This window comes from Nycticebus coucang, chromosome 4, assembly GCF_027406575.1.
Source record: "Nycticebus coucang isolate mNycCou1 chromosome 4, mNycCou1.pri, whole genome shotgun sequence".
Lineage (NCBI taxonomy): Eukaryota > Metazoa > Chordata > Mammalia > Primates > Lorisidae > Nycticebus > Nycticebus coucang.
In genome coordinates, this window is record NC_069783.1 from 120,604,765 (window position 1) to 120,632,582 (window position 27,818).

Genomic DNA, 27,818 nt, shown 5'->3' on the forward strand with positions numbered 1-27,818 from the left:
GACAGCACACTCCAAGCCATGACCATCATTCACATCTCCTGCTGAGGGGAAACTAAGACTCTCTCACAGACAGCCATTTGATGGAAAGTTGGATTTTCTTTTCTTCTTTGCAAATCACAGAGAAACCAACGTTTATACCTGTTACAGTCCCTGAAGCTGGAAACAATGAAGAACCAAACACATCCAACAAGCTACTAAGTTCTCCTCCACATACAAACTGCCTTATTAACACAGGGTTTCTGCTGACAGGACAAGGGGTGGAGGTTGCCTCTGACTTTTCCTGAGGTTCCCATTATACCCTTGTTGAGCAGGTGACAGAAAATTTAACAGAGGCAAAGGCAATGAGAACTCCTTTAAGTCAGGCAAGTCAAGATTGCTCCCGTGTTGGGTATATGAACACATTCAAAACACACTAGAAAAGACCCCAGGGCAGGCACGTGGTGCCAATGGCTAGAAATCTTGCAAAGGATTAGAACGAAATAGTGTCTTTGATTTTCTAGATCATTCTAGGTATCGGGATATGGTTAACAGGTTGTGTTCAGGCCCACTCTTGAAGGTATTGTTAAACCAAAACCAAAATCACTACCTGGGGAGAGCAACCCCATCCTAAAGGACGAAACATTTTTTTTTTTTTTTTTTTTGTAGAGACAGAGTCTCACTGTACCGCCCTCGGTAGAGTGCCGTGGAGTCACACGGCTCACAGCAACCTCTAACTCTTGGGCTTACGCGATTCTCTTGCCTCAGCCTCCCGAGCAGCTGGGACTACAGGAGCCCGCCACAACGCCCAGCTATTTTTTTGTTGCAGTTTGGCCGGGGCTGGGTTTGAACCCGCCACCCTCGGCATATGGGGCCGGCGCCCTACTCACTGAGCCACAGGCGCCGCCCAAAGGACGAAACATTTTATCTGGGTAAAGGGATGATTTAACTTGAGAAACTCAAGAATGTAAGAACCACAGCCAACAAAAATGATTTCCTTGACTATATTCAAGTAGAATGGCTAGACATTTTCCTACATAAAACATTGTAATTTCCCCAATACTCCAAAGGAATCCAATAAATAATTTTACAGTGAAAAGGCCTGAATCAAAACTGGAAGTGAACACCTGGCCCCTGATGAACACGAGTCACAGGTCCCTTTGCGGGTACCAGGCTGGGTCATCCAAAAACACCACCACCACATGCTGCGCCTGCAGTTTTATCTTTCCTGAATGGGACTGGCTGGAGGTTCCAAGCTGTTTTACAGAAGAGTTCCATCTGGTAAGCATGGGTGGCGAGTGAAGCCAAAGACTGCAACACAAGAAGTGGTCAAAGCCAAGGTTTCCTCATGCTGCCTCTGTCTTCTCCAAGTGGACCAGCCTGAGCTCTGAAGTCTGGCTCCAAAAGGCAAGTCCTCTGGCGTGGCCTCCTCGCCCATGCTGGAGCAAGTCTGCTGTGCCCGTCAGGCGGGGAAGAGCTCGGGAGGGCTTTCCCCATAGCAGTACTTTGCTATGGGGTCCCGGTAGGTGTTCTCGTGCTGCACGCTCTGTTAGCAAAAGGAAGACAAGAGCTCGGTGAGAGCAGGCGAGTGTCACACACCTCCCTCTCAGAAAGCGAGTCGAGCAGGACTGCTGTCAGACTGTCCCTGCAGGAGGCTGGCCAAGTCCATCTCCAAATGTCCCTAAAGGCTCCAAGACACTTTCTGGAACAAAGAACAACGCTCAACAGAGAATGCCAATGAAGAGCATGAAAATGGACATAAAACATCACTGCGTTAACTGTTTCTTTTTATGTACACCAGTGAGCTTTTAACAATTTAGCTGTGACCTGGGCAACTCAGGACAACTACTTTTTTTCACGTCACCTAACACAGATTCAGACTCAACTGGTGGTTTGCACCTGACCCTGTGCTCCAAAGACACCTAGTTCCTGGTATGGAACCCCTTCGACACCAAGCAGACACACTTCGAATTGCTTTCATAAAGTTTATGTACCTAAAAATTTGAGGTACAAGCCAAATCCTACAACGCACACAGCTTCATTTGGCTAAGCAAATTGGAAGTATGCTTTAGAGCAGACGGTCATTCCCAATGGCTAACTTTGCAGCAATTTTTGTTTTCATACAAGCAACTTGAATTTTTGGCTAGAGTTCATTAATTAGCCCAAGACCAATGCTAAGCAGCTACACTGTAAATATTAATACAATGTAACAGACATATAGCCAGATCTTCTCTTTTTTGGGATACTGATATCAAAACAAACTGAATGGCAATTGGGGAATCTCTTTTTACAATTAAAAAAAAGTCAGAATGTATAGTAGCTTCACTAAAGAGAAATTATTTCTGAATTTTATCGGTTGAGGAAAGAAAATCCTTTGCCTTTTCTAGCATTCATTTCTCAGAATGAAAGAAAGTCTGAATCAAAATGAGTCATGTGCTCTGCCTTCCTCCACATTTCCTTTAAAGCCCATTCAAGTGCAAAGCTCTTCCAGCAAAACAAGACCATCAGGAATTTCTTCATGCTTTCAAACACTCATTATAATCCCTGAAACATTTACCCAATGATACTCAATGCTCCGGGAACAAACCAGAGACATAAAAAGGGGACAGAAAATCAAAAGGTGGACTACAAAAACCTGGCAAAGGGACCAGAACTCCCAAGAATGACAAACGAGACAGCTAGCTCAGAGGGAGCCAGTAAAATCTCAGACACCATGACTAGGAGCCAGAAGTGAGCTCGTATAATAAACACGTCTGGTGATTATACAAAGAGAGCTATGACAAGTGCCCACCCACAATAGCAGAGAGACCAGGACACAGAGTGATGGAAAGGCAAAAGACTTCCAGACGCTTTCAGGAGCAGGTGCAATAACATGTAATGCCCAAAGAACAAAGCATTTAATGATAGCATGCTAATACGCACTGAGAGCCTGACAACCTACAGATTTATTTGTGAATTTTTAAACATTCACCTGCCCCATCCCCTTGAGTCCTAAAATAAACCACAACACATCCCAAAACAAACCTACTCTACGTGGGAGTGGTTACTAGATAGCCTCAGTCAAATTTTAGTCAAAGACAGGGAATAGAACTTCTCTTAGGAGCTGGATGGACTATTAGGACTCCACTCGGACTTAAAAATAATCTGAAGCTTCCATATAAAGTACAAATGTGCCAACTAGATAGGAGAGGTACAAGTTGATTAGATCTTGATTTACTATAAATGCTTTCCTTCCCCTAATTTGTAAAAATCTAAATATTCTAAATGCTATCCGCACACCAAACAAAGTGACAGGGCTTCAACTGTATCTCTTTGCCATATCACCCCATCAAAAGGACCCCAGCGTATATTTCTGGTTTCCATCTAACCCACCATCCCCCAGCTAGAGACATCACAGCTTCTGACCTGGGATGAGGTCCTGCATTTGGCCAGACACAACTCAAAGTGATCTTCCACTGCCATGAAGAGGTTCTGGAATGCCATGGCTGCCCGGTTGAGGAAGTGCTCCAGGAGAAGTTGCTATGGAAACAAAAGTTAGTGCCTGTAATAAATTACCTAAGCCAGCACAAGGTGACCTTGGCTATCTCTCCTGAACTACGAGAATGCTGATGGGGTGGAAAGAGAGAGACAGACAGAAAGAGAGGGAGACACAGGGAGCAAGGGAGGGAGGGAAGAAGGAGAGAGCCAGCCAGCAGGAATGCTGGGTATCTTATTCATTAGACATCTGATTAGCAATACAATGGTCCATTTTGCAAAAGAACGGTCATGGAACTGAGAACCACCTCCTTTCCTTAAACACAAAGGTTATGGTGCAGCATTATTTCTGACACCTACAAAGTTCCTTTCTAAGTTCTATTTGCAAATGAACCTCACATGAAGAGTCTAATGTTCATCATAAAATAAAGGCTGAGAGAGAAAAGGAAGTGCAGAATAAGGAGCAACTCTCCATACCTTGTTGGGCTGCAGACAGCAGGAGACACAGTACTCGTAGGCGCTGCAGCAGCCGTTGGGCCAGCAGCCATCACAGCAGTATTGCTTTGTGCTCGGGACATTGACGTTACAGCAGCCATTCACCAGCAAATCCTTCCTTTCACAAACGTATCCTGCAAGTCAGAGACTACCCTTAACACAAAAGCAGCAGCTCCCCCAACACTATACCAGGGGTGATGAAGCAGCAATCAAAGTGCTGTCCACAAAGAACAGACTCTGGAGCATCCTAAGCACCAAAGAGCCAGAATCAGATGTACCGTGAGGAGGCCTTGCTTTCTGCATGCAATGGTTTACGGGAAATGGGACTCCCATGTTACCGCCGGGCTGTACGTCAAGATCTCCCCATAATTCTTGTTCAGTCTGCTGGCACATGTGTGAGTTCATCACCATGGCAAGCGCCTTTCCTTTCCTTGCAGAGTTTGACCTATGCAAGCCAATCTTTTATTTGTGCCTGAAGAAAAATGTCAGTCTTTTCTAAGCAAAAACTTAAAAAAGGAAAAACCTAGGCATCTCATTCACAAAAGTAATATCCTTCTAGAGTTAACAAACTACTCTGTACAAATATAGCTTTTAAATGCTTGCTACTTGTCAAGTAATCTGGAGGATTTTCAAAATAGCAATAGTCACACTTAGCTGTTTATACATGAACATGGCAGGGACTTAAATTGCCCTTCAGCATTAGGGAATGCAGTGCTCTAACACCCAAGGAAGAGAAGGCCTCTCAACTCCTTTTACCTCTTATAAATATCAACCACTGGATATACTCACTCTCTCTCCAATACAGTCAATTCAAGCTCAATATTAGGGGGAAAATCTGCTTCCAAAAGTTCATTTATTGCTCAGAGCTACTAAAGAGACATTTCTCTACATCCTTCTGAGAGTGGGGCAGAAAAATGTAAGGCTCGGTCCATGAGGGCCCCCACTTGGCCCTTGGGAAACTCCCAGGTGCACGCGTGAGCCACAGGTGCAAAGCAGCTGCTCCCAGCATCACTCTATTCCAAATGCCCCAGCTTCTTAATCCTCAGAGAACAGGACTTGGTGAAGGATAAGGTTGTTTTCAGAAAGTTGCTAGAAAACAAAGTCGGTGCAAAAGCAGAAGGCACCAGTAGAATAAGGATTAAGAAACTAAAAGGGCCCTCGGGTAAGACTTGGGTAACTGAGGCCTCAAGAGAACCAGAGTCCACATACCTGGAAACCGGTGCATTTTGTTGTTATTAATTATTTAATATTGTCATTTTCATACTCCATTTGTTCCGAGACTTTTTAAAAATAGGGCAAAATTTATTCTCGCAGAAAAAGTAAAAAAGAAAGAAGAACTATATTATTTGCAAATCATCAGTTGAAAAATAAAAAGCAGGGTAGAGCCTGTGGCTCAAGGAATAGGGTGCCAGCCCCATATGCCAAGGGCGACAGGTTCAAACCCAGCCCCGGCCAAAAAAAAGAAAAAGCAATAGATAAAACAATGAGGGAACTTGGAATGTTGTCTGGATGTTTAACATTAAGGAGAAATTGTTACTTTTTTTTTTTTTTGCTGTGATAATGATATTGTGTTTTTGGTTTATAAAAGTCTTTGGCATTAACCTGGATAGAGCTGAAACACATTCTTCTTAATAAAGTATCACAAGAATGAGATCAGAAATAAAGGTCAAAAACTTAAAAAAAAAAGTATCACAAGAATGGAAAGGTGGGGTGGCGCCTGTGGCTCAGTGAGCAGGGCACCAGCCCCATATACCGAGGGTGGCAGGTTCAAACCCAGCCCCGGCCAAACTGCAACAACAACAAAAAAAAATAGCCGGGCGTTGTGGCGGGCGCCTGTAGTCCCAGCTACTCGGGAGGCTGAGGCAAGAGAATCGCCTAAGCCCAGGAGTTGGAGGTTGCTGTGAGCTGTGTGACACCATGGCATTCTACTGAGAGCAATAAAGTGAAACTCTGTCTCTACAAAAAAAAAAAAAGAATGGAAAGGCAAGTACCCATGTACTCAATACTAATATGAAGCCAGGAGAAGAGAAAAACTCAATTCGATTCATGTTGAGGGAGGAGAGAGCAGGACTGGTGAGCTCCTACCTACTAGGAACAGGCTAAGGGTCGGTCTGTGGCACGCTTCCTGAGAGCAGTACACAAGTACAACAGGGACTTTAACAAACAAATGCAAACACGGTAACTTGTTTGTACCCTCATATTAATCTGAAATTTAAAAAAAAAAAAAAAATACAAAAAAATAAATAAAAGAAGCCTTTGGCAATCCTGGACAAGCTCCTTAACCTCTTGGAGCCTACCTCATAGGACTGCTGCAAAAATCAAATGGGATAGTCAAGGAAACCTTTTAGCCCAGTGCCCAGCACAGTGTACGAGCACACTCAGGACAGGGTAAGCATTAGCAGGAGTCTCTTAGGAAACACTGAGCAACTTCCAAGTGGTAAGTAACAGCTAGAGGCTAGTCTGACTGCCCCATCCAGGCAGGAATCTTTCAGATCGCTCAAAAGGACACAAGAAAACCTTATGAAGCAGACTTATGTTTTCACTGTAAGAGTAATACATTTTGAATGCGCTTATAATTCATTTGAAATTATCTGATCAGTTAACAATTACATTTCCTGAGTGCTGACACTATACAGATTTTATTCAAGTTGTCAAAGAGGAAAACTGAGCTCTTATCCTACAGAGCTCACCATCAAGATGAGGGAAAAAGGACTGGCAAGATGAGAAAACCCTGAGATGGGGGAGATTATCCACAAGTGGCACAGGGACCAATGCACGACATAATGATGGCACTGTTAAGTTGTAGGCAGGCGGAACTCTGAAGAGTTACAGTCATCAAACCAAGCTTATCTGATGTTGAAAAGAACCCTGAATGACGACTAGGTACGAAAGACAAAAAGATGTAAGAAATGTTAGAAATGGACAAGGGTAAGTGTACTGTAGAGGAATCCCTATTAAAACAGAAACTCTGCAGATGGTCCCCTCAGGTGTCCCATCTCCTCCTGGCTGCCAGGCAGGAAGGCAGCCAGCCTCACCTAGCTCGTCCGTGATGAGGTGCTTCCCTTGGATGGAGTTCCGGCACTGATTGCTCGGCCGACTGCTATTGCCCAAGTTAAACTGCACTCTCCATGGAATGGGCTGATCGTGGTCTTGAATCTGGAGGAGATTCCTATCTCTCACTGCCCTCTCTTCCTAGAAGAAGACCATAAATGAGAAGGTTAAAGTACCTTTTCTTCACCAGTTTTTCATACAAACTATAGTAAAAGGACAAACAATATGAAAAGCTTGCATTATAGGAATCTTCACTCTGCTGGTATAAACAAGTTGAGCCAATGTCGTAAAATAAGCCCGTAGGAAAAAGTATTAAATTAAGGCTATTCTTCAAATTGGCATACCTATGCTCATGGTCCCTGGATGATGTATACATTATAAATGTGTACCGAAGTGGTAATTTTATGAAAAATTTGAGGGGGGGGGCAGCGCCTGTGGCTCAGTGAGTAGGGTGCCATCCCTATACACCATGGGTGGCGGGTTCAAACCCGGCCCCGACCAAACTGCAACAAAAAATAGACGGGTGTTGTGGCAGGGACCTGTAGTACCAGCTACTCAGGAGGCTGAGGCAAGAGAATTGCCTAAGCCCAAGAGCTGGAGGTTGCTGTGAGCAGTGACGCAACGGCACTCTACCGAGGGTGACAAGTGAGACTCTGTCTCAAAAAAAAAAAAAATTTTTTTTGAAGGGTAAAGAGTTTTAAACTTTTTTCCCTGATGGCAAGTCATTTAAAATACTTTTCATGTTAAAACAAATATATCACGGAACAGAATAGGAAATTTGAATATACTTTTAAAAGAGAAGAGGGAACTTTTTTGTGCCTGTCATCTACAGCACGACGTCCCTTCACCTGCAGTAACAGGTACTCAGGCGAAACACACATGGGAAAGCTCCACCAGGCAGGTGACTGTAGGGGCGAAATGAAGCATGTCAACTTGCAAGCTTCTTCCAGGAAGGAACACTGAGTATGTAGCCCTACAACATGCTTCTTTACAGAACACACACTAGCCAGCCAGCCCTTCACCCAGACAGGCAAAGGGAAGAGTGGCCCTGGAGGCGATTCAGGTAGGAGGCAGCTTTCAGAACTACCTTTTCTGTACCACTAAAAAGACTAAGAAGGGAGGTGCCCAGGTGCCAGAAAACAGCCAAGCAGAAGACAGCCATCTTCGGAATGCTTCAACTGATGATTGGAAAACAAAACAATTATAAAAGACTTCTTTCTCAAAGGATTCTAACGTACTTTAAACACCTGCCACTCTTAACAGAATTCTGTGGTTTTTAGCACTATGGATGATCTGTCATATGTTACTTTTTAAGTAAAAAAGACTACCCTTGAAAATTTGATAAAAAGCTTTGTACTTCTAAGATTTAAGAAAGTAATGTGGGAAGAGCTATTAATATTTAAAAAATAGATATCTATATACGTTTTGGCCCAGCAAACATTTTTGAGATCCGCCCTATAGAAAACACTGTGTTGGGTGCACAGCGATATTTACTACAGCACTGTTTAAATGGCATAAAAAACCTGAAAACCCAGTAATAGAGAAATGACTGAACTAATACCCATACTACTGTATTATAATCAAACAGACACAAACTATGGGGGCTGAAAACAAACTGATTCCCAAGCCCATCTCCAAATAGGAAAAATTCTCCGTGGATGAGGCCTAGGACTCACTATGTTCAAAGTACCTAGATGATTTTATTTTATTTTATTTTATTATTTTTTTTTTTTTTTGTGGTTTTTGGCCAGGGCTGGGTTTGAACCTGCCACCTCCGGCATATGGGACTGGCGCCCTACTCCTTGAGCCACAGGTGCCGCCCCCTAGATGATTTTAATACAGAGACAGGGTTGCAGATCGCAGATGTTCACAGTGTATTATTAAATGAAAAAATAAGGTGCAGAGTAACATGCGTATCATCAGACATGATAGTATGATAGTTCTAATAATGTGCACGTGGAAATCTGTAACAGCTGAGATAAAGGAATGAAAAGCTACACAGTAGTCCCTCCTTATCTGCGATTTCACTTTCTGTAGTTTCAGTTACCTGCAGTTAACTGTGATCCAAAAACATTAAATGGAAATTTCTAGAAATAAACAACTAGAAGATTTTAAATCTTGCACGATTCTGCCTATCGTAATAAAATCCTGGGATGTAAATCATCTCTTTGTCCAGCACACCCATGTTGTACGTGCTACCCAAACATTAGTCACTGAGTAGCCACTGAGTTATCCGACGGAAGAAACAGCAGAGACAGGGTTCAGTACTACACACCCAGGGTTTCACGGCTCCACTGGGGGTCGTAGAACAGATAAGGGGAACCTACTATACCACAAACTATTTATATGGGAGGGACATATAAAAGATTATTAAAATGATTTTAATTATTTTTAGAATATTCTTATTTTTAATTTAAAATAACATAACATTATTAAAAACATGATTATCATTAACAGAAGAAACTAAAGAGTCTATGGGTAATTCTGTACTATCCTTGCAACTTTATTTTCATTCTATAATTATTCCGAAATAAAATGTTACTTGAAAGAAAACATTATCAACATTAAAGACAAAAACTGTCCACAATCCCATCATTTAAATAAAATCATATTTGTCTTTGTATATTAACTTCTAGCTTTTGACCTCAGCATTTATACAAATTAGGATGCTTTGCATTCAGCTCTTCTTGACACTAATTGGATAGTAAACATTTCCAAGTACCTACATTATCTTGGTAATCACATTTTCAAGGCTACATAATAATCCATCATGTTGATGTGCCATAATTTAGTAAACACATGCTCTATAGATCAACATTAGGCCCAGGTTGTTGTTATCATAGATAGTACTGCAATAAAATGTGGAGCTTTCTTTTTAGTCTCTTGAATAATTTGTAGCAAACGCTATACAGTGCCAAATAACTTCCCCCAAATTTTATCTATCATTTGCTGGTAATATTTGACCAGCAACTAAATAACAATGTTCACAATTTTACCACAACCCCACCAAAACTGGATTTTGTTCTTTAATTTACTGAGTATAAAGCCGTCCTTGAAGGTCGCTTTAATTTCTGTTCTGCCCCTCCCCTTTCTTTTAGAAGAAAGAACTGGCACCAGCAGGAACAGGACAAGTTATACAAAAACAACATCTGTATTTCTCTGTTAGTGCAAGAAGAGGAGCTAAGTGCAGGCGTCTTGGGACTATGGAACAAATCACTTAGGTGCACACTGCTTAACTACCTGTAAATTCATTCTCTTCTGCTCTGTCGGGACTCTATCAGTTAACGGCATAATCAAGCTATGTGCAAACTAAATTGAGCTGCAAATGCTGCCCTAGATAAATTAATAGACATGAAGACTATAAGGAGGCTGATTAAAGTATAGTAAACTGGATCTTACAAGGTTAAAAGTGCTCTTAACATTACTCCCAAGCTATCCTGTTACTCTTCTTGAAAGAAAACATGAGTTCACAGATGACTGCATCCTGGAAGGACCTCTTCTACATAACTACATTCCTGGTAAACAGGAAAGCAATTCTCCCAGCACTTGAACTTGTTTGCAACATGAATATTCAAGTCCTTGCCAAAAGGAGAGTGTGAGTATGAGGCAGAGATAACCTAATGGCAGCATTTGCTTTTCTCAAGGCCCAGTCTTGTAAAGTATGTGCTGAAGAGGTGTTGAGGGTATCCTCCATCAGATAGGGGGTTTTGAACAGTTTCCTAAACTGTTCCACATACCTTAGCAAGTTATCTCAATTTTAAGCTTTGTCCCTTGTATATACACATTTTTTTTTATTCAAGATTCAAAGGCATCTAATTCTTACAAAATGCTAAGGATAAACAAAGGTAGTTTAAGGTCTCCAGTCTCAAAGAGCCTTCAGAGCTATTGATAAATCAGGCAATCAATCACTGTAGATACTATGACCAACACCCATACAGAGTACACTGCGGGAGCAAAACGAGCAAAACGAGCAAAACATATATGGGTTCTTCTTCTTTTTTTTTTTTTGAGACAGTCTCATTATGTCACCCTCGGTAGAGTTCCGTAGTGTCACAGCTCACAGCAATCTCAAACTCTTGGGCTTAAGCAATTCTCTGCCTCAGCCTCCCAAGTAGCTGGACTACAGGTGCCCGCCACAACGTCTGGCTTTTGTTGTTGTTGTTGTTATTGTTGTCGTTGTTGTTTGGCAGGGGCCAGGCTCAAACCCATCAGCCCTGGTGTATGCGGCCAGTGTTCTTACCACTGAGCTACAAACACCAAGCCAGGAACTTTCTTATAATAGTAAGGAGCTACAGAAATTTTTTTTTTTTTTTACTAATATGTGTTACTTTGCCCTTGATTTTAAAATAACTATGCTGTGTATTTTTCAGGGGGTTATCATAGGATCAAATGATATAAATGCCCCATGTAAGGAGTAAAGTAGGACAGCTTTGCTATCCATAAAAGATCTGCGTAGGAGGCTCAACAAAAGGGATGGGAGAAAAAGCCAGAAGACACTCCAAATGTCTAATATTTGGGGAATGGTTAAGTGTAGCAGCCTGAAAGTAGAAATCTTTAGTGATAAGATGTGGAAAATGCTTATATGTTAAGTGAAGAAAAAATATGCCTGTTATATGAATAAAAAGTATTAGAAAAGACAAGATTAGAAAATATGCCCCAATATATATATGAAACATGGAACCCTCTGGTTGGTGAGATTATGGTCACTGTTCCCCTCCTCTCTCGGGCAACATGGTAGAAACTTTCTGAAATACGTATGTAACTTAGTAATCAGAGAGAAACAAAACACCAGATTACCAATGCTTACCATACTTCACTTTAGACAGTATATGACTTGACACCAACTCACATACTTAATTAATTTAAAGCTAATGTATTTTCAAGGAGTTATGCAAATAGTCCTGAGACTTTTGGGAACTGCACCACTTGAACAAATATGAGAATATTTAGTCACATGAGAGGACCTCGAAGGCCCCTTCTGACAGCAAGATTGGAATTTCTTTAATCTCAGGTCAAATGCTCGCATAGTTAGGCCTGCCCTGCCTCTCGATCATATCCTGTTTTGTTTTCTTCGTATCATAAATCATTACCTGAAATCATTTTGCAGTAGTCTCTCCTCCTCACCCCCTAGCAGAATACGTGCTCTCGGAGAGTAGGGACTTTACCTGCTTTGCCCACACTCTATCACCATCACCAGCAGAACAGTGCCCAGCACACAGTTGATATTCACTAAACATTTGTTAAATAAACGCATCCAAGTCACCTGGCACCACTCACCATTCCCAACCCTCTCCCCCAATGGCATTCTCACCGTCATCACTAATTTCTCTTGCCTCCCATCTCTACAATTTAAATTATCCCCCAAAGCATTAATTAACATGAAAACCAAAGAAAAGAGGAATTCAAAGCAGCAGAGGATAATCAACTATTCTCTAGGCAAAAAGCTGCCCCATCTGCTCCATGAGTTCATAGTCTCACTGAAGCAGAGCTAAGGACCACATGGAGCTTTCAAGTTTTTGTAGCCTCTTCTCAACCAATAGTAAACACCTCCAGCCCTGTATGCTCCATCTCACCATCTCCATTTTACAAATGAAAAGCCTGAGGCTAGACCAGATGAAGCAAACTCCCAAACCATGGTGGTAGCAGCTCTACCAAAACTGAAGCAAGAACCTCACAAAAGCAGCAAAAAAAATGCATGTAGGAGAGTATCAGTCAGAATGGGGTGGGGTAGTCGGGCTCAAAGTTTGTGGTCTCGGAACCCTTCATATTCTTAAAAATTACTGAAGACCCCCTACTCCAGAGATGAGAGGACTGTCAGAGCTCAGGACTTTAGTCCAGCCCAGGCAACATAGCAAGACCCCATCTCTAAAAAATAAATAAATTTTTAAATTACTGTATTTAAAAACTACTGAGGCAAGGTGGTATCCTGAGTCTTGTTTGAGCTCAGGAGTTCAAGTCAGCCTGGGCAACACAGTAAGACCCCATCTCTAACATACATACATAAATGTTTTAAAAACTTTTAAATTACCAAGGCTCCCAATATGTGGGTTTATGTGAGTTATGGCTATTGATATTCACCATATTGAAAATTACAATGTAAGTTCTTAAAATATTTATTTTAGATGAAGTACTTATTTAAAAATAATAGCTCATTATATGTTCACTTTCCTGTGACAAAATACGTCTCCACCCCCCCCACCCCCCAAAAAAATGAGTGAGAAGAGGGACACTGGCTTCACTTTTCTACAAATCTTTTTAATGTCTGGCTTAGTGGAAGACAACTAGGTTCTCGCATCTACCTCTACACTCAATCTATGGCGATATATTGTCTGGGCTGAAGCAAATGAATAAAATCTACGTCACACAGATGTGTAGCCAGAAAGGGGCGAAGTATTTTAATAACTTTCACAGATAATTATACTAATACTATAGCATCCCTAACACCAAATACCACACTAAAATATTGTGTTGACAAGTGTTGCTTCTTAAAAGTTCACTGTAGGTACTGACACTTTGGAATGACAAGTGTTGCTTCTTAAAAGTTCACTGTAGGTACTGACACTTTGGAAAACAGTCATGCAGCTCCCCAAGAAGCTGAACACAAGAGTTACCATCTACCCAGCAATTCCACTCCTAGGTACATATCCAAGAAAAATGTCCACACGCAAAAAAATTTGTAAATATATTTCCATAAAGACATTATTCATAGTACTCAAATGGTGGAAACAACCCCAAAGTCCCTCAACAACAACCGGACAAACATAACGTGACAGATGCATACAAAAGCCTATTATTCAGCCATAAAAATGAAGTGCCGATACATGCTACAACTTGGATAAACTGTGAAAACATGACACTAAGTAAAAAGGCCAGTCTCAAAAGACATCATGATTCCATTTATATGAAATATCCACAATAGGCAAATCTACAGAAACGGAAAGCAAACTCATGATAGCTTAGGACTCAGGGACAGGGACAGAAAAATGATGAAAATGTTCTCAAATAAGATTGTGATGATGGCTACCAACTGAGAACATACTAAAACCAGAGCTGTATACTTTTAAACAGGTGAACTGTATGCTATGAGAATTATATCTCAATAAAACTTACCCAAAAAACCCAGTTCATTCAGCACAATGTGAAATCTGAAACTGTTTCAATGAATTTTTTCTACACTGGCAAAATAAAATCCATGAGTCTATCCTGCACTTTGAACAGATCTTATGCAGATCTCCCAAATGTTGACACATTTTCATTATATGAAAAAAATCATATTTGTTAATATCACCAGTGATCTAATCTTTAAGTGTTGAGAAAGTTAGCAAGCTCAGGGTAGCAGACACACATTTTCCAAAATACTAATTTTCACTTGAAAGCTTAAATGTTATCTTTGGCAAATAGTGTCAGATGTTTTCATTTCATTTTCAAGAAAATGTCTCCCAAATACCCAGATCTGACTGACTACAGTTTTATCAGTTGTTCTTTCAAGTAAAAATGGTGTTTCAGGAAAAATGTGACTTGTTCAGCTTGCGCCGCAATTGCCAAGGCTCTTCCTCAAGACAACCATCATATTTTACTATGTAGAAAAGTGCTTGTTATTTTTCACTTCATCATACAGAGAAGATATGTACTTAAGGATCAAGATTTAACAAAACTAGTAATCTTGCCTGCTTCATTCTTAAGTGTAATTAGTAGGGTTTTTCCCCCTTTAACATACTTTTAGGGAGAAAGTAGTGTTTGTTTTTTTTTAACGGAAAGTACGGCAGTGAAGAATACAATGGCTACAAGTACAGCCTGGGGCCATGAACCAGCTTTACCCACCACTACTTCTGCACCATCATGAAAGTGTCAACACAGTGAAGAAAGCAAGTAACATTTTAGTGTTAATCTGAAAATAATTCTAGCCATGCAGATCCCATGAAAGGATCTCAGGGACCCTCAGGGAACCACAGACCATATTCTGGAAACTGAGGAGCTAGACTATTCCCAGAAACTAGACTGCATTGGCTTAACAAGATTGTTTCTTGCTCATGCTACAAGTCTGACATGGGTGAGCCTCAGGGTTCTTCTCGCCCATCTCTCAGGCTGAAGGAGGCCCCCTCTCCTCACTTCAAGTAGGTCTCCATGATCGCTGTGTCAGGGGAAGAGAACGAGGACAGCCCAAAGCTTGTGCCTGGATATAATTACATTATATGAGCCAAAGCAGGCCACATGGCCACTCCTACCTTCAAAGGTGAGAGTTGATCCCACCATGTGCCCAGAGGATGACCAACCCCCCCTGTAACAACTCTGATAACTTACACAAGAGGTCAGGCAGGAGACAGGAGGGACTGACTGGCCAGTGGAAACAGCAGATCCCAGAACCTAAAGGATGCAGCTTGGCTCAGTTCCTTCTGACTGCTGCCAGATCAGAATGTAGACCTAGTGCTCACAAATCTCCTGGGACTTTAAGAGAAGTTGGAAGAAAGGATTTATATGAAATCTCATACATTTTTAATTCTATTAAAAAAACACTGCAAGCAAAACCAAACATTGTATGTCACCTGTTTCATCTTTAGCACAAAGGGTATGAATTAAGAATGTGGGCTTTAAAATCTGGTGGACGTGAATCCATTTCCCAACCTGAGCCTTCAAAAAAGAATAATACCCCTAAACACAATGAATTCCTATAAAGTGACAAAAAGATACTCAACGATAAAATGCTCAAAGAAAATGATAAAGCAATAAAAGAGGGTAAACAGTCAAATTATCAAAAACCAGTAAGATGGTCAATTTCACAGATAGGGAAATATAGAGCACAATATAATGACTAAGAATAAATCTGGACCGAGCGCAGTGGCTCATGCCTCTGGGAGGCCAAAGTGGGTGGATTGCCTGAACTCAAGAGTTCAAGACCAGCCTGAGCCAGAGTGAGACGCTGTCTCTAAAAACGGCTGGGAGTTGTAGCAGATTGCCAGTAGTCCCAGGTACTCGGGAAGCTGAGTCAAGAGAATCGATTGAGCCCAAGAGTTTGAAGTTGCTGTGAGCTGTGACGCCAAGCCACTCTACTGAGGGCAACAAAGTGAGACTCTGTCCCCCCCCAAAAAAAAATCTGTAGGATATTTGTAGTATTTAAGTGTTATTGAGGACACAAAAGAAAGCAAGATGTAGAGGTAGAAGACAGTGTGATATTGATGACCTTAGGTAGGCCTACACTAATGGGTGTGTCTGTGTCTTAGTTTTTAACAAAAAAAGTGTAAAAATCATAAACAATTTTATTTTTATTTATTTATTTAATTTTTTTTTTTTTTTTGACAGAGTCTCAGTATGTCGCTCTCAAAAGACTGCCATGGCATCACAGCTCACATCAACCTCAAACTCTTGGGCTTCAGTGATTCTCTTGCCTCAGCCTCCCAAGTAGCTGGGACTACAGGCGCCTGCCACAACGCCCGGCTATTTTTTTGTTGCAGTTGTCATTGTTGTTTAGCTGGCCCAGTCCAGGCTGGAACCCACCAGCCTCAGTGCATGTGGCTGGTACCATAACCACTGTGCTACAAGCACCAAACCAAAAACAATTTTAAATAGAAAAAAGCATATAGAATGATGCAAGAAATATTTTTGTACAGCTGTACATGTGTTTGTGTTTTAAACTAGGTGCTATTACAAAATAGTGAAAAAGCTTTTAAAAAATGTTAAAAGTTTGTAAAGTTAAAAAGTTCCAGTAAGCAAAGATCACTGAAGAAAAGTCTTTTTTTATGAATTTAGTGTAGCCTATGCAAAGTGTTTATAATAAAATCTATAGTAGTGTAATGTCCTAGGCCTTCACATTCACTCACCATTCATTCATGACTCACCCCAGAGCAACTTCCAGTCCCGTAAGCTCCATTCATGGTTGAACGCCATATGCAGGTACACCAGTTTTTATTTTTCATACCATATTTTTACTGTACTTTTCCTATGTTTAGATATGTCTAGATACACAGATACTTTTCATTGTGTTACAGCTACCTACAGTATCCAGCAGAGGAACATGCCATACATGTTTGGAGCCTTGGAGCAATAAACTGCACCATCTAGATTGGTGTAAGTGCACTCTAAGATCCTAATGATGAAATTGCCCAGTGACACATTGTCTGCCTGTCCTTAAGTGACGCATGATGCAATATTAAAAATGAAGATGCTGTGTTGGAGTACTTAAAAGGTGGCTGTAGGGAACAACATAGAGCAGACAGTATCTGAGCTAATTTTTCAAGACATGAAAAGCTAGCAGGAGCATGCCAGACAAAGAAAAAAAAGTCTGGGCCAGGTGCAGTGGCTCACTCCTGTAATCCTAGCACTTTGGGAGGCTCAGGTGGGGGGGGAATCACCTAAGCTCATGAGTCAGAGACAAGCCTGAGCTAGAGCGAGACCACCATCTCTAAAAAACAACCAGGAAGAGAACTGCCTTAGCTATACGGGGTTTTTTCCGGTTCCATACAAAACGCAGAATAAACCCCGTATAGCTAAGGCAGTTCTCTGTAACAAAAATAAAGCTGGGGGCATCAGCATACCAGATTTTAGTCTGTACTACAAAGCCATAGTGCTCAAGACAGCATGGTACTGGCACAAAAACAGAGACATAGACACTTGGAATCGAATTGAAAACCAAGAAATGAAACTAACTTCTTACAACCACCTAATCTTTGATAAACCAAACAAGAACATACCTTGGGGGAAAGACTCCCTATTCAATAAATGGTATTGGGAGAACTGGATGTCTACATGTAAAAGACTGAAACTGGACCCACACCTTTCCCCACTCACAAAAATTGATTCAAGATGGATAAAGGACTTAAACTTAAGGCATGAAACAATAAAAATCCTCCAAGAAAGCATAGGAAAAACACTGGAAGATATTGGCCTGGGGAAAGACTTCATGAAGAAGACTGCCATGGCAATTGCAACAACAACAAAAATAAACAAATGGGACTTCATTAAACTGAAAAGCTTCTGTACAGCTAAGGAGACAATAACCAAAGCAAAGAGACAACCTACACAATGGGAAAGGATATTTGCATATTTTCAATCAGACAAAAGCTTGATAACTAGGATCTATAGAGAACTCAAATTAATCCACATGAAAAAAGCCAACAATCCCTTATATCAATGGGCAAGAGACATGAATAGAACTTTCTCTAAAGACGACAGACGAATGGCTAACAAACACATGAAAAAATGTTCATCATCTCTATATATTAGAGAAATGCAAATCAAAACAACCCTGAGATATCATCTAACCCCAGTGAGAATGGCCCACATCACAAAATCTCAAAACTGCAGATGCTGGCGTGGATGTGGAGAGAAGAGAACACTTTTACACTGCTGGTGGGACTACAAACTAGTACAACCTTTCTGGAAGGAAGTATGGAGAAACCTCAAAGCACTCAAGCTAGACCTCCCATTTGATCCTGCAATCCCATTACTGGGCATCTACCCAGAAGGAAAGAAATCCTTTTATCATAAGGACACTTGTACTAGACTGTTTATTGCAGCTCAATTTACCGTTGCCAAAATGTGGAAACAGCCTAAATGCCCACCAACCCAGGAATGGATTAACAAGCTGTGGTATATGTATACTATGGAATACTATTCAGCCATTAAAAAAAATGGAGACTTTACATCCTTTGTATTAACCTGGATGGACGTGGAAGACATTATTCTTAGTAAAGCATCACAAGAATGGAGAAGCATGAATCCTATGTACTCAATTTTGATATGAGGACAATTAATGACAATTATGGTTATGGGGGGGAAACAGAAAGAGGGAAGGAGGGAGGTGGGTGGGGCCTTGGTGTGTGTCACACTTTATGGGGGCAAGACATGATTGCAAGAGGGACTTTACCTAACAATTGCAATCAGTGTAACCTGGCTTATTGTACCCTCAATGAATCCCCAACAATAAAAAAAAAAAGGCTGACTTTAAAAAAAAAAGATAACGGAAAACGTATGTCCATGCAAAAACTTACCCACAAATATTCATGGCGGCATTACTCGTGATAGCCAAACCGTGGAAACAACCCAAATGTCCATCAGTCAACGAACAAAATAAACAAAATTGCTGTATCTACAAAATGGAATATGATTCAGCCATAAAAAGGTGAAATACTGATACACGCTGCAACATGAACGAACCTGAAAGCATTGCGCTAAGCTAAAGAAGCCGGAGACCAAAGACCACCTAGACATGATTCTGTCAATAAGAAAGGTCCAGAACAGACAAGACCAGAGTTACAGAAAGTGGATTCATGGTTGCCAAGGGCTGAGGGGAGGGGAGGAGGAGCAAGGAGTGCTAAAGGGGATGGAGTTTGGGGCAAGATAATGAAAATGTTCATTAGATAGTGGTGATGACTACTAAATACCACTGAACTTGGGGCGGTGCCTGTGGCACAGTGGGTAGCGCCCTGGCCCCATATACTCAAGGTGGCGGGTTCAAACCCAGCCCTGGCCAAACTGCAAGAACAACAAAAAAAAATGATAATAAAATAAAATAAAAACCACTGACTGCGAAGGACTACCGGGCTGTAAGTTTGATACCGAATTGAGAGGCAGTCGAGGGGACGGCTGAGAAGCCTAGGCGGCTGAAGACCCGCGGGACGCTCCCATCTCGTTCAGTCCAAAGGCAGTTTTTGGTTCGGCGTAAAGAGAGGCAGGGTCCGGCTTTTCCTCGAAAGCCGCCGCCCCGCACTTGGCTTCCGAGGACAGACAAAGCACAGAAGAACGTGCACACTGGGGGCGCTGAGGCCGGCCATGGTCATGGAAGTGGGCATCCTGGACGCCGGAGGCCTGCGGACGCTGCTGGGGGAGTGCGCGGCGCAGTGCCTGCTGCTAGACTGCAGCTCCTTCTTCGCGTTCAACGCCGGCCACATCGCCGGCTCTGTCAACGTGCGCTTCAGCACCATCGTGCGGCGCCGGGCCAAGGGCGCCATGGGCCTGGAACACATCGTGCCCAACGCCGAGCTGCGTGGCCGCCTGCTGGCCGGCGCCTACCATGCTGTAGTGCTGCTGGACGAGCGCAGCGCCGCCCTGGACGGCGCCAAGCCCGATGGCACCCTGGCCCTAGCCGCCGGCGCGCTCTGCCGCGAGGCGCAAGCCGCGCAAGTCTTCTTCCTCAAAGGAGGATATGAAGCTTTTTCGGCTTCCTGCCCGGAGCTGTGCAGCAAACAGTCGACCCCCATGGGGCTCAGCCATCCCCTGAGTACTAGCGTCCCTGACAGCACAGAATCTGGCTGCAGTTCCTGCAGCACCCCACTCTATGATCAGGGTGGCCCAGTGGAGATCCTGCCCTTTCTCTACTTGGGCAGTGCCTATCACGCTTCCCGAAAGGACATGCTGGACGCTTTGGGCATCACTGCCTTATCAACGTCTCCGCCAATTGTCCCAACCATTTTGAGGGTCACTACTAGTACAAGAGCATCCCTGTGGAAGACAACCACAAGGCGGACATCAGCTCATGGTTCAATGAAGCAATCGACTTCACAGATTCCATCAAGAATGCCGGAGGAAGGGTGTTTGTCCACTGCCAGGCAGGCATCTCCCGATCAGCCACCATCTGCCTCGCTTACCTTATGAGGACTAACCGAGTCAAGCTGGATGAAGCCTTTGAGTTTGTGAAGCAGAGGCGAAGCATCATCTCCCCCAACTTCAGCTTCATGGGCCGGCTGCTGCAGTTTGAGTCCCAGGTGCTGGCTCCACACTGTTCAGCAGAGGCTGGGAGCCCTGCCATGGCTGTGCTTGACCGAGGCACCTCCACCACGACTGTCTTCAACTTCCCTGTCTCCATCCCTGTTCACCCCACGAACAGTGCACTGAGCTACCTTCAGAGCCCCATCACAACCTCTCCCAGCTGCTGAAAGGCCACGGGAGGTGAAGATTTTCACATACCACCAGAACTCCAGGCTCCTTTTTGAGAGGAGAAATGCAATAACTCCAGGGAGGGGGCTCACGAGGGCTGGTCTTTATTTATTTAATTTCACCCGAGTTCCACTGGGTTCCAAAAAGCAGTCATAATGATGACTTGGTGTCAAGACATTTGCTGAACTCAGCACATTCGGGACCAATATACAGTGGGTACATCAAGTCCCTCTGACAAAATGGGGCAGAAGAGAAAGGACTCAGTGTGTGAGCCGGTTTCTTTTTCTTGCCCCTGTTTTTTGTAGAGTCTCTTCATGCTTGACATACCTACCAGTATTACCATTCCCAACGACACATACTTACGTGATGAGTATATACCTTATTTATTTTTGTGTAGGTGGTCTGCCTTCACAAATGTCATTGTCTACTCCTAGAAGAACCAAATACCTCAACTTTTGTGTTTTGAGTACTGTAATATCCTGTAAATATATCCTAAGCAGATTTGTTTTCAGCACTGATAGAAAACACCAGTGTTGGGTTTTTTTTAGTTGTCAACAGTTGTATGTTTGCTGATTATTTATGACCTGAAATAATATATTTCTTCTTCGAAGAAGACATTTTGTTACGTAAGGATGACTTTTTTATACAATGGAATAAATTATGGCATTTCTATTGAAAAAAATAAATAAATAAAAAAATAATAATAATAAAAACCACTGAACTGTATTAAACAGAGAACGGTATAGTATAGTATGTGGACTGTATCTCAATAAATAAAATATATGTATATTTTTTTAAATATGAATAAAAAAAAGAAGTAGGTTAATACATATGCAGCAAACGTGGTAAACTAGAAGCAGTCAACATACATCTTCTTTTTGTATTTGAACATACATCTTCTGATGTTCATTTAACATCAATAACCCTCAAGGATTCAAATAGGCTATAAACAGCAATAGAGAGAATTGACTTGCTTCTGGCCTATAGCTAAAGGCATCTGCCCAGCCTGCTTCCTAAAAGGTCATCTGCTTTGAATCTCTATTTTATCCAAGTCAGATTTAAACTCTATGGGCCACTGCAGTTATCCTCTAGAGTCCTCTCTAACTGCAGGATACATTATAGAGCCACTTCGTTGTTCTGGGATTTGGAGACAGGGTCATATTTGGCTTTGGCTATTTTTGTGCAGCCAATATATCCTTAACACCGGACATTCTGGTTTAACAACATCTGACTCATAGAAGATCTATGAGTCAAAAACATGAGATTTATTTTGAAAACTTCAGCTTATTGTACTATTGCTTGTAATTATGAAAAATTGGAAGCAATTGAATTGCCTATCAAAGGGAAAATTGATAAAGTATATTTATATTGTAATATGAATTATCATAATATTCTCTTATGACATAAATTGTTATAACAGTCATTAGAAGGAACGGATTGTACCTATGTGTAACATAATACATCCACATATAATATCTATATAATATTGACACATAGTACATGTGTATAAGAAAATAGAGATCCATGGAATAAAATCTACATGTCATTTATATAAATTATTAGAAAACAAACAGATAGTATACTGGGTTGTTTAAGAATAGATATGTAAGCATGTAAAATTCCTTTTAGTGGGCTGATTGGGATATACACTGAATTCATGAGAGCTTCTGGGGGTTGGAGTAAAGAAATGGAACTGTGTTTGGGGACGTCATTGTTACCTGTTTTATTTAATTTATTTTACATAAACAATACTTGAGGCAAATATAATGAACTGTTTATAAAAAAAAAAAAAAAAAAAAAAAACAACCAGGAAGGCCAGCACAATGGCTTATGCCTATAATCCCAGCACTCCGGGAGGCCGAGACAGGGCATCACCTAAGCTCACGAGTTTGAGACCAGCATGAGCTAGAGCGAGACCCCCACATTTCTAAAATTAAAAAAAAAAAAGCAGCTGGGGGCGGCGCCTGTGGCTCAGTCAGTAAGGCGCCGGCCCCATATACCGAGGGTGGCGGCCGAACTGCAACCAAAAAATAGCTGGGCGTTGTGGCGGGCGCCTGTAGTCCCAGCTACTTGGGAGGCTGAGGCAAGAGAATCGCTTAAGCCCAGGAGTTGAAGGTTGCTGTGAGCTGCGTGATGCCATGGCACTCTACCGAGGGCCATAAAAGTGTGACTCTGTCTCTACAAAAAAAAAAAAAAAAGCAGCTGGGAATTGTGTTGGGCTCCTGCAGTCCCAGGTACTCAGTAGGCTAAGGCAAGAGGATCACTTGAGCCCAGGAGTTTGAGGTTGCTGTGAGCTATGACACCACTGCACTCTACCAAGGGAAACAAAGTGAGATTCTGTCTCCCGGTCCCAAAAAAAGACTCAGTTAAAAAGACTCACTATTTGTCCAACCAAAATTTGGATTCTCATGAAGTGATTTGGAAATTTACTAGGAGTTGGAAAATCTGAGAACAAGACAGACAAGGTGTCTGTTCTCAAGAAAATTATATTCTCTTGGATAAATAAGTAAATGAGAAAGAAACATTCAGTTAGTGATTCCTACTACCAAGGAAATAAAGCAAGTCTATGGGTAAGAAACTGAAGTATTTACCCAGCATCACCAACTATGACCTAAAGCAGTAACAATTATCTGATCTGAAATGACAAAAAGACTCAACCATGTGGCGATCCAGGAACAGAATTTAGAGTTTTATCTAAGAATCATACATGAGGGAATACCACAATCCCATCTTTTTAAAGATGATCATCCCGGCGGCGCCTGTGGCTCAGTGAGTGGGGCGCTGGCCCCATATGCCGAGGGTGGCGGGTTCAAACCCAGCCCCGGCCAAACTGCAACAAAAAAATAGCTGGGCGTTGTGGCGGGCGCCTGTAGTCCCAGCTGCTCGGGAGGCTGAGGCAAGAGAATCGCGTAAGCCCAAGAGTTAGAGGTTGCTGTGAGCCGTGTGACGCCACGGCTCTCTACCGGAGGGCAGTACAGTGAGACTCTGTCTCTACAAAAAAAAAAAAAAAAAAAGATGATCATCCCTATTGCTGGCTACAGAATTAAGAAAGGGGCTGGGTTCAGTGGCTGAAGCCTATAATCCTAGCACTTTGGGAGAATGAGGCAGGAGGATTACAAGATTAACACCCATCTCTACAAAAAACAGAAAAATTTTTCTATAGCTGGGCATGGTGGCACGCACCTGTAGTCCCAGCTACTTGGAAGGCTGAAGCAGGAAGATCACTCAAGTCCAGGAGTTTAAGGTTATAATGAGCTATGACACCCCTGCACTCTACTCTAGCCTGGGAGACAAAGCTATTCCCTGTCCAAAAACAAATAAATAAAAAGACAGGAAAGGGGTGGCTCTTATGGCTCAAAGGAGTAGGGTGCCAGCCCCATATGCCAGAGTTGGCGGGTTCAAACCCAGCCCTGGGCAGAAACTGCAAAAAAAAAAAAAAAAAAAAAACCAATAAAGGAAGCAGTGGGCTGTTGCCGGGCTATTGCAATAGTTCAAACAAAAGAAGCCAGTGGCTTGGCCTAGGATGGCAGCAGTTAACAATTGGGAGAGCTGAATAGTGAATGGATTTGGGATACACTGTGGAGGCAGAGCTAATGTTTTGGATGCAGGGAGAAAGAGAAAGAAGAGAATGAAGTATTTGTGGTCTGAAATACCTGGTGAACAGTAATTCCACTTAGTGAGTTTGGAAAGAATGGAGGAGGAACAAGTGTTGGCAGATGAGCATCAGGAGTTGTTTTGGCTAAGCACAAACACAACTAACATCAAGTAGAATGGTGATCGCTAGGGGTAGGAGAAAGGAGTAAAGAGGAGTGATTGTTTAATAAGTATAAACTTCCAATTTTTACAAGATGAAGAATCATGGACATGGATGAAAGTGATTCATAATGTTATAAAGGCATTTAATACCACCCAACTGCATACTTTAAAAATGTTTAAGATAGGGCAGCGCCTGTAGCTCAAGGAGTAGGGGGCCAGCCCCATATACTGGGGGTGGCGGGTTTAAGCCCAGCCCTGGTCAAAACTGGAAAGAGAAAAAAAAAAAGTTTAAGATAGTAAATTTTATGTCCTAATTATTCTGCCACAATAAAAAAAAAATTGAGGAAAAATACACATCAAATAGGCAATAAATGAATTTGGGGGAGCTCTGAGCAGACCTAGACTGGGGTGTCAACAGTATACAACTGGCATTTAAATAATGGCCCCAGAAATCACTGAGTCAGGTACAGAGGAAGGCAGAGAACCAAATCCAGATGCACAACACAACTCAGGGGTCCACTAGGCACAGGAGGGACAGACAACATTTGACTGTGAGAAAGTGTCTGTGATGTGCCTAAAAACACAACTCGCGGATGCCAGCTAGTTCACATGATTACCCACACATCATAGCAAATTAAAGAGCCCTAGGACACTAGCCTGTTTGCCTAAGGTGGAAGGTGGGATACAATTCCCTATTCTCCTTTTTCATAGGAAGGAAGGACTACCACTAGAGTAACTGTATGTTTTATTCATGTTCTATTCATTTATATATTTACAAACTTGACTCTTGTGCTTGAAGAAAGAAGCTTCTAATAACTTGATCAGGACAACAGCATTACCCAGAGCAATCGGGTGCACTCTGGGGTAGGCTTACCCTTTCAAAAAACCCAAGCACCCTGGCTGGACTTCTAAACAAACTCATTAGTGAAATTTGGGTAGTATTTCTCACTGAAACTCCCTGCCATTTCTTCCCCAAAATCTTCACATGGAAGAAAAACGATGGGAGTGGTGGGGTGTAAAAAATTCCACCTAACTAAGTAATACCCAGAAAGTGCACCCTGAGTGTCCTGTTGAATCACTGAGGAGGACCACAGAACCGCCAAATTAAACGACAGGCAGCCACGCCAGCGCTGGCTTCGCGCCCTGGCCACTTTTCTGGCTGAGCTGTGTCTACCTCTTCAAATCTTGGGTTTCCCAGCTGCAATACAGAACACCCACTTCTCTCCCAGGACAGCTGCCAGGATGAAGTGAGAAACTCCACGCCCCCTCTTAGCACCGGACCTAGCAGGTGAAAAGCACATAGGCGGTAACAGAGGCAATAACCTTAGCTGAAGGGCCCGCATCCCAAGGTTGGGGTCCTAGCTCTGTCCTGGCCCATCAACGCCTTCCCGCCCCAGGGACCGTCAACACCGGCAGGTCCCTAACCTATCCCGAGACCCGGACAGGAATGTCTACCTCTCTCGAGCCTCGGACGCACAGGCGGCGGCGCTGCGGAAGCCAGGCGGCTGGAGACAACGCAGGGAGGAGGGGGAAAGAGGGCAGGCGAGCGGCCACTGACCTGCTTGAAGGTGCTGCCGAGGAAGTAGACCAGCGAAAGCCCGAAGACCAGAGCGAGCACCCACCTCTTCCGCAGAAGCCGGCGCCACACCATGGCCGCCAGGTTCACCATCCCGGCGCAGACGTGGGACGCGGCGGCCGGGGTGCAGAACGCGGCAGGCCCGGGGTCCGGGCGGCATGGCCCCTACGTGCCTGGTAGCCTCATTCCTCCCAGGAGCCGCCGGCCCCGCGGCCCGGTCAGCTCCCGGCAGCCAGCCGCCCCGGCGCGCGCAGCATTACGTGACTCCACCCCCGAGGCCCACCTCCGCCCTGTTCGTGCCTCACCGATTGGCCCCACAATATCTCCTCGCCATTGGTCCCGGCGGAGCGGCGGCCTACTATTGGCTGAAGCCCAAAAAAAGGGGCAGGCAATCCTGTGAGTGGGCGGGAATATAGTACCCGGGTCCTAGCGCCCGGCCTAGCAACAAAGAGCGCCCACCGGAGTAAAGGCCGGAAGCAAAGGAAGTCACGTGCTGCCCGGGCCGAGCGAGTGATTGGCTCGGCTGGACGTGAATGATACGGCTGTGATTGCTGAATTGTCGGCAGGTAAAAAAGAGAACACGATTATTTTTTTTTCTCCCAGCATAGTTTGTGTAGTCCCCTGCCCTTGCAGTCCTACAGCGTTTTGCGTTGTGTCGGTTACCGGAATGAAAAGCTCTGGAGACATAGACATTGTGTCCGCAGTGCACCTGCCTGCTTCCAGTCCAAGTGGTACAGGAGATGCTTCGTTGCGTGCATTTCGGTGCAGTCATGCAACGGCCGGAGGGCGCAACTTAAAACAGCGCAAGCCTTGGAAAGTCTCGGTGTGGTCACTGGGATGTAGAGCGATGTACGGCGCAGGGGATTAAAAGGCGTTTCATTCATTCATTCCAATGCATCCTGCATGCAACAATTTATTCTAGAATTCGGTATTGGAATAATTATGTATGGCCTGCTTCCAACGGAGAATATGATGCCCCTTCGAAAACAAGCATCCAAAAGTAGTAAAATTCTTTAGTATTTGATGCTGTGTCAAATTTGTGGATGGAGATTTTGGAATACTTTGCAAGTGATGGGGGATGTTGGAGGAGGATATTGACCTGAGATTGCAAGGTCTTGAACAATGTTTATGTAATGAGCTTTTTTCCCCATGTAGGTGGGGCTGCTGACCTATTTCTTAGATAATTTTTCAAAAGAAGAAGGAGAATTAACTGAGAATTAACTGATGAGTTGTTTTTCTAATCAGTGGCCCAAATGGCACCAGCACTGCCCCCTCACCAAACCTGGTCTGAATTAGGAAGTTACTCAACAGCTAGTTATGGTACCTGAACTAAGAGTCAGGTCCCATCTTTGGTTCTGGGACAAGAAAATATTAGTGGAGGCTAAATCTATTTATGGAAAGTATCTGGCCCTTAGTTCTTCCCTAGGGTGTAAGATGGACAAGGGATCCCACAAGGGATCTAGGAAAAGGTAATTGGGAGACCCATTGATGTATTTATTGAAAAAATGCTTGCTAAGTGCTACTCTGTGCCACACAGGGCTGTGATAGGGGGCAAATCAGGTAGACAGGATCACTGTTTTCATGACATTTACATTCCAATAGGAGACATCATAATAAATAA

At 42.9% G+C, this 27,818-nt stretch overlaps 1 protein-coding gene and 1 pseudogene across 4 annotated transcripts; one reads left to right on the forward strand and one right to left on the reverse strand.

Moving 5' to 3' along the window:
• Positions 1 to 968: 968 nt before the first annotated feature.
• Positions 969 to 26,475, reverse strand: SPRING1 (SREBF pathway regulator in golgi 1). 3 transcript variants are annotated; one of them, XM_053587462.1, is made up of 5 exons: positions 26,244 to 26,472; positions 6,981 to 7,137; positions 3,928 to 4,079; positions 3,382 to 3,495; positions 969 to 1,522 (listed from the first exon to the last, which is right to left on the reverse strand). In XM_053587462.1, exons 1-5 carry the CDS (start codon positions 26,355 to 26,357, stop codon positions 1,439 to 1,441), a joined length of 621 nt encoding a protein of 206 aa, XP_053443437.1. In that variant the 5' UTR covers positions 26,358 to 26,472; the 3' UTR covers positions 969 to 1,438. The 3 variants fall into 3 exon arrangements, with proteins under 3 accessions (XP_053443437.1, XP_053443438.1, XP_053443439.1); XM_053587463.1 differs by having other exon boundaries at positions 26,180 to 26,434; XM_053587464.1 differs by lacking the exon at positions 6,981 to 7,137 and having other exon boundaries at positions 26,180 to 26,475.
• On the forward strand, positions 19,524 to 21,537 carry LOC128583313 (dual specificity protein phosphatase 1-like; annotated as a pseudogene). The gene has a single exon (XR_008379442.1). The product of XR_008379442.1 is annotated as a dual specificity protein phosphatase 1-like (transcript).
• Positions 26,476 to 27,818: the final 1,343 nt, after the last annotated feature.